The 7,479-nt window shown below is 47.5% G+C and overlaps 1 protein-coding gene across 1 annotated transcript in view; it reads left to right on the forward strand.

Annotated features, from left to right (window-relative positions):
• sgsh (N-sulfoglucosamine sulfohydrolase (sulfamidase)) overlaps window positions 1-6,911 on the forward strand; it is an 18,920-nt gene extending 12,009 nt beyond the window's left edge. Inside the window, 15 exon segments of the mRNA XM_070442034.1 lie at window positions 137-295; window positions 337-376; window positions 529-701; window positions 815-1,022; window positions 1,106-1,146; window positions 1,229-1,344; window positions 1,628-2,073; window positions 2,318-2,439; window positions 2,763-2,880; window positions 3,150-3,232; window positions 3,235-3,270; window positions 3,273-3,357; window positions 3,630-3,695; window positions 5,732-5,833; window positions 6,126-6,911. Of these exon segments, the coding sequence (XP_070298135.1) occupies window positions 137-295; window positions 337-376; window positions 529-701; window positions 815-1,022; window positions 1,106-1,146; window positions 1,229-1,344; window positions 1,628-2,073; window positions 2,318-2,439; window positions 2,763-2,880; window positions 3,150-3,232; window positions 3,235-3,270; window positions 3,273-3,357; window positions 3,630-3,695; window positions 5,732-5,833; window positions 6,126-6,234 (1,904 nt within the window). The 3' untranslated portion in view covers window positions 6,235-6,911.
• The last annotated feature ends 568 nt before the right edge of the window (window positions 6,912-7,479 follow it).

A 7,479-nucleotide genomic window follows, 5' to 3' on the forward strand; every position in this document is an offset into this window, starting at 1 on the left:
GCGTTCACGCCAGGTAAAACGCTCACCCGCTGTCTGGCACACCGTCTACGCCAGGTAAAACGCTCACCCGCTGCCTGGCACACCGTCTATGCCAGGTAAAACTCTCACCCGCTGTCTGGCACACCGTCTACGCCAGGTAAAACCCTCACCCGCTGCCGGCACACCGTCTATGCCAGGTTAAACCCAGCCCTCCACCAAGCACACCGTCTACGCCAGGTAAAAACCCTCACCCTGCCTGGCACACCGTCTACGCCAGTAAAACCCTCACCCTCCGCCTGCACACTGTCTATGCCAGGTAAAAACCCTCACTTGACGCCTGGCCACCATCTACGCCAGGTAAAACCTCACCCGCCGCCTGGCACACCGTCTACGCCAGGTAAAACCCTCACCCGCTTGCCTGGCACACCGCTATGCAGTTAAACCCTCACCCGCCGCCTGGCCACACCGTCTACGCCAGGTAAAACCCTCACCCGCCCCTGGCACACCGTCTACGCCAGGTTAAACCCTCACCCGCTGCCTGGCACGCAGTCTATGCCAGGTTAAACCCTCACCCGCCGCCTGGCACACCGTCTACGCCAGGAAACCCTCACCCGCTGCCTGGCACACCGTCTACGCCAGGTTAAACCCTCACCCGCTGCCTGGCCACGCAGTCTATGAACCAGGTAAACCTCACCCGCCGCCTGGCACACCGTCTACGCCAGGTAAAACCCTCACCGCTGCCTGCACACCGTCTAGCCAGGTTAAACCCTCACCGCTGCCTGGCCACCGTCTAGCCAGGTAAAACCGCACCCCCGCTGCACACCGTCTACGCCAGGTAAAAACCCTCACCGCTGCCTGGCACACCTCTATGCGCAGGTTAAACCCTTCGCACCCGCGCCTGCCACCACCCGTCTACGACAGGTAAAAACCTCACCCGCTGCCTGGCACACCGTCTACGCCAGGTTAAACCCCACCCGCTCCTGCAACACTGTCTACTGCCAGTATAAAACCTCACTCGACGCCTGGCACACCGTCTACGCCAGGTAAAACCCAGCCCCTCCACCAAGCACACCGTCTATGCCAGGTAAAAACCCTCACCGCTGCCTGGCACACCGTTCTATTCCAGGAAAACCCTCACCCGCCCACCTGGCACACTGTCTATGCCAGGTAAAACCCTCACTCGACGCCTGGCCACACCGTCTACGCCAGGTAAAACCCTCACCGCTGCCTGGCACACCGTCTACGCCAGGTAAACCCTCACCCGCCGCTGCACACCGTCTACGCCAGGTAAAACGCTCACCCGCTGTCTGGCACACCGTCTACGCAGGTAAAACGCTCACCGCTGCCTGCACACCGTCTAGCCAGGTAAACTCTCACCCGCTGTCTGGCACACCGTCTACGGCCAGGTAAAACCCTCACCCGCTGTCTGGCAACACCGTCTAGCCAGGTAAAACCTCACCCGCTGCCTGGCACACCGCTATGCCAGTTAAACCCAGCCCCTCCACCAAGCACACCGTCTACGCCAGGTAAAACCCTCACCCGCTGCCTGGCACACCGCTCTACGCCAGGTAAAACCCTCACCCTCGCCTGGCACCACGTCTATGCCAGGTAAAACCCTCACTTGACGCCTGCACACCATCTACGCCAGGTAAAAACCCTCACCCGCCGCCTGCACACCATCTACAGCCGTAAAACCCTCACCCGCTGCCTGGCACACCGTCTATGCCAGGTTAAACCCTCAACCCGCCGCCTGGCACACCGTCTACGCCAGGTAAAACCCTCACCCGCCGCCTGGCACACACGTCTACGCCAGGTTAAAACCCTCACCCGCTGCCTGGCACGCAGTCTATGCCAGGTTAAACCCTCACCCGCCGCCTGCACACCTCTACGCCAGGTAAAACCCTCACCCGCTGCCTGGCACACCGTCTACCAGGTAAAAACCCTCACCCGCGGCCTGCACACCGTCTACGCCAGGTTAAACCCTCACCCGCTGCCTGGCACGCAGTCTATGCCAGGTAAAACCCTCACCCGCCGCCTGGCACACCTCTACGCCAGTAAAACCCTCACCCGCTGCCTGGCACACCGTCTAGCCAGGTAAAACCCTCCACCCGCCGCCTGCCACACCGTCTACGCCAGGTAAAACGCTCACCCGCTGTCTGGCACACCGTCTACGCCAGGTAAAAACGCTCACCCGCTGCCTGGCACACCGTCTATGCCAGGTAAAACCTCACCCGCTGTCTGGCACACCGTCTACGCCAGGTAAAACCCTCACCCGCTGTCTGGCACACCGTCACGCAGTAAAAACCCTCACCCGCTGCCTGGCACACCGTCTATCCAGGTTAAACCCAGCCCCTCCACCAAGCACACCGTCTACGCCAGGTAAAACCCTCACCCGCTGCCTGGCACACCGTCTACGCCAGGTAAAACCCCACCCTCCGCCTGGCACACTGTCTATGCCAGGTAAAACCCTCACTTACGCCTGGCACACCATCTACGCCAGGTAAACCCTCACCCGCCGCTGGCACACCGTCTACCCCAGGTAAAACCCTCACCCCTGCCTGGCACACCGTCTACCAGGTAAAACCCTCACCCGCGCCTGGCACACCGTCTACGCCAGGTAAAACCCTCACCCGCCGCCTGGCACACCGTCTACGCCAGGTTAAACCCTCACCCGCCTGCCTGGCACGCAGTCTATGCCAGGTTAAAACCTCACCCGCCGCCTGGGCACACCGTCTACGCCAGGTAAAACCCTCACCCGCTGCCTGGCACACCGTCTACGCCAGGTAAAACCCTCACCCGCTCCTGGCCACACCGTCTACGCCAGGTTAAACCCTCATCCCTGCCTGCACGCAGTCTATGCCAGGTAACCCTCACCGCCGCCTGGCACACCGTCTACGCCAGGTAAAACCCTCAACCCGCTGCCTGGCACCACCGTCTATGCCAGGTTAAACCCTCACCCGCTCCTGGCACCACCGTCTACGCCAAGGTAAAACCCTCACCCACACCCTGACACCGCCTTTTAGTTCAGACTAGTTAGAATCTGTGTCCGCGGAAACTGGCCCATAGTGTGACTTTCTTTCTTTTGTGTGTATTAGGTAACACTTTACATTACAGGGTCCTTATTACAGTTGAATTATTATTTCAGTCTAACAAGTATTGTAATTACGCATTACTACACCTGTACTTTGGATTATTGCTTTATTTATGTCTTCTTTGTTCTTCCACACTGTCTACGGCAGCCAGTCCCTCCATGAGTGACCATGTACTACCCTATCCGCTCCATCCACCAGGGGCGTACCGCCTGCTCCACAACCTCCACTACCGCATGCCCTTCCCCATAGACCAGGACTTCTATGTCCTCTCCCACCTCCAGACCGTTGAATAACCAACCCTGGCCGGGCGGCCCACAGCTGGTTCAAGACCCTGCAACAATACTACTACAGGTACTGATATAATACTATTATATACACTATTATACTATATTATATAGTAATTATATATACTATATTATATATCTGAATAAACACCCTGCCGACGGCCCACAGGTTGGTTCAAGACCCTGCAACAATACTACTAACAGTACTGGTATAATACTATTATAACACATTATACTATATTATATAGTATTATATTATACTATATTATTATAATCTGAATAACACCCTGGCGGGGCGGCCCACAGGCTGGTTCAAGACCCTGCAACAATACTACTACAGGTACTGTTATAATACTATTATATACACTATTATACTATATTATATACTATTATATTATACACTATTATACTATATTATACAGTATATTATACACTATTATACTATATTATATACTATTATATTACACACTATTATACTATATTATGTATCTGAACAACACCCTGGCCAGGCTGACCACAAACTGGTTCAAGACCCTGCAACAATACTACAGGTACTTTTTGAAGGAGATCCCTTTATGTATCTGAGTTTAGAGAGGACAGATGTAATTACAGATAGGGAGATAGACATAGAGAGGGGTGTAGAAACCCCAGAGAAACCCCAGCGCTGCGGTGGCGTTTGTGGTTCGGAGTGAGGAGCTTAGACCGATACAACAAACACTATTATACTAGACTATAAACCGGGTACTTTGGGTCCAGGATGCTGATTGGCTGAAACAACAATTCAGTTGTATGTACAGTGCATTCGGAAAGTATTCAGACCCCTTCACTTTTTCCACATTTGGTTACGTTACAGCCTTATTCTAAAATGGATTAAATTGTTTTTTCTCTCATCAATCTACACACAATAACCCATGATGGTAAAGCAAAAACAGGTTTTTAGAAATGATTTGAATAAAAAACTGATATCACATTTACATAAGTATTCAGACCCTTTACTCATTGGGGCCTGATTGGTGGAGTGCTGCAGAGATGGTTGCCCTTCTGGAAGTTTCTCCCATCTCCACAGAGGAACTCTGGAGCTCTGTCAGAGTGACCATTGGGTTCTTGGTCACCTCCCTGACTTAGGCCCTTCTCCCCGATTGCTCAGTTTGGCCAGGCAGCCAGCTCTAGGAAGAGTCTTGGTGGTTCCAAACTTCTTTAATTTAAGAATGATGGATGCCACTGTGTTCTTGGCGACATCAATGCTGCATAAATGTTTTGGTACCCTTCRCTAGATCTGTGCCTCGACATAATCCTGTGTCGAAGCTCTACGGACAATTCCTTCAACCTCATGGCTWGGTTTTTGCTATGACATGCACTGTCAACTGTGGGACCTTATATAGACAGGTGTGTGCCTTTCCAAATCATGTCCAATCAATAGAATTTACCACAGGTGGATTCCAATCAAGTTGTAGAAACATCTCAAGGATGATCAATGGAAACAGAAAGGCCCGGAGCTCAATTTTGAGTCTCATAGAAAAGGGTCTGAATAATTATGTAAATAAGGTATCTGTTTTTTATTTGTAATAAATTTGCTAACATTTCTAAAAACCTGTTTTCACCTTGTCATTATGGGGTGTTGTGTGTAGATTGAGGATTTTTCTTTATTTAATCCTTTTCTATTGATGTTGGTAACCAGTTTATAACAGCAATAAGGCGCCTCAGGGGGGTTGTGGGATTTGTCAATAGACCACACACCTTTGGGCCTTTATAGTATTTGCTTAATTATTCTCTATTATGTAGCGGTACTACTGTTGTACTATCTTCATTACCATAGAAATTCAAACTGTACAATATAAAAAACTTATACAATATAAAGCATCGGAGTCTATAATACAATATAAAAACTATACAATATAAAGCATCGGAGTCAATAACAATATAAAAAACTAACAATATAAAGCATAGTTCTATATACAATATAAAAAACTATATATAAAGCATCAGTCTATATACAATTAAAACTATACAATATAAAGCATCGGAGTCTATATACAATATAAAAACTATACATATAAAGCATCGGAGTCTATAACAATAATAAAAACTATACAATAAAAGCATTCAGTCTATATACAATATAAAAACTATACAATATAAAGCATCGGAGTCTATATACAATATAAAAACTATACAATATAAAGCATCGGAGTCTATATACAATATAAAAACTATACAATATAAAGCATAGAAGTCTATAAACAATATAAAAGCTATACAATATAAAATAAAGGGTTCTATATCTATAATACTACTATTACCATAGAAATATAATTAATAGAATGAGCTTGGAACCTCTAACCCTGGAAATTCATTATATTTCTATGACTACTACAGGGACCGCTGGGAGCTTTTTGACTTGCGGTCGGACCCAGAGGAGACTGTGAACCTGGCTGGGGACCCAGCTCTCGCCCCGGTCCTGGAGAGCCTCAGGGACAGGTTAGTATTACTGTTCTATAGGGATGTTATGGATTGATTATTGTATATCGATATTAAGTAGGGTTGCAAAAATCCGGTAACTTTCCCAAAATTCCCAGGTTTTCCAGAAATCCGGGTTGGAAGATTCCCAAAATCAGGATGAATAAGCAAGAAATATGGAATCCTTCAAACAACATTTCAGGAAAYCTTGGGGATTTCGAGAAAGCCAAACCATTTTCCCCTTGGGGGTATTTCTTATGTTATATCTTATGTTATTTGTTATGTTATTTATTTCCTAARGTTATGTTGCCAGGCTGCTGAAGTGGCAGTGGGACACTGGGGATCCGTGGGTCTGTGGACCAGACGCTGTGCTGGAGGACAAACTGGAACCACACTGTCGACCGCTCTACAACGGACTCTGACCGCAGCTAGACCACAACTGGACCACAACTGGACCACAACTAGACCACAACTAGACCACAACTGGTCCACAACTGGACCACAGCTAGACCACAACTAGACCACAACTAGACCGCAGCTAGACCACAACTGGACCCTGATTGATCCACAATCAATCATGTTTATTTTATAAAGCCCTTTTAACATCAGCAGTAGTCACAATGTGCTTCCTAGTTAGCCGGCCTGAACCTCCACAGAGCAATCGATGCAGAAGAAGAATCCCAGTGGCCAGGAACATCTACCAAGAAAGAAGGAATCTAGGAAGTAAGATGGAGAGGAATCCCAGCTCCTACGATGGCCCATCCTTTTCTGGCTGTAACAGGTAGAGGTTAAGAGTACATGTGGCCATTAAGGGTACTGGGATTTTGTGCAGCCACAACTGTCTTTATTTTCATGCGAGTTATAACCCACGAGTTATGACTATAGGACCAGGAGTTTTGACCAGAAACCACCTCGTGACCGAACAGGAAAACTAGGGTTATGATTATGATGACCATCTATGGCTGAAAAACAAAATGTGGTATAGCTTCAGTACTGGATTTCATACAATATGAAACAGTATGTTTTGTATGATTTCAGTTTAACATCTAGATGTTATTGAGATTTTATGTATTTTGTAAAATAAAGTATTTTCTTGCTTCTCCTGTTTTATTCTTTATTTCATAATAATGTAATCTGTATTTAAGTTCTTAAAAGCTGATATAGTTGTATGAACTAGTTGGCGCATCACAGTTTAAAGTCTCTTTCTCTTTGGTATCAAACTTATATTTGGGGATGTGATGAACGGAACTGTAAGAAGGAAACAGAAATGTTCTGTTTTAATTTACAGACCTTTTTATTCCAAGCAGCTGGCTTGTGTAAATGATTTCTGATGATGAAAACGCATGTGTGATAGGCTACGTAGGCCTAACAGTAAACTGAAAACATATTTTATAGCCCTAGAGGAAAGATAGGCTTGTTTCTAGGCTATATTATATCAGGCTGTTGCATGTGGATCACACAACAAGTCGGCTACCTTCAGATCCGGCTGAATCACAAGAACCAAAGACAATTTGATTAATCGATTCGTTTTAAATCATAGACTGCTCAGTTCCATTAGCGTTATTTGGTCAGATTATTGATGATCAGCTCTCCGATATTGGAGATGGCCTTTGATCAGCACTTTTAAGTTAACTTTTTTAAAATCTAGGTTAATGGAGCCTATGAGT

This window comes from Salvelinus sp. IW2-2015, unplaced genomic scaffold, assembly GCF_002910315.2.
Source record: "Salvelinus sp. IW2-2015 unplaced genomic scaffold, ASM291031v2 Un_scaffold5590, whole genome shotgun sequence".
Taxonomy (NCBI): Eukaryota; Metazoa; Chordata; class Actinopteri; order Salmoniformes; family Salmonidae; genus Salvelinus; species Salvelinus sp. IW2-2015.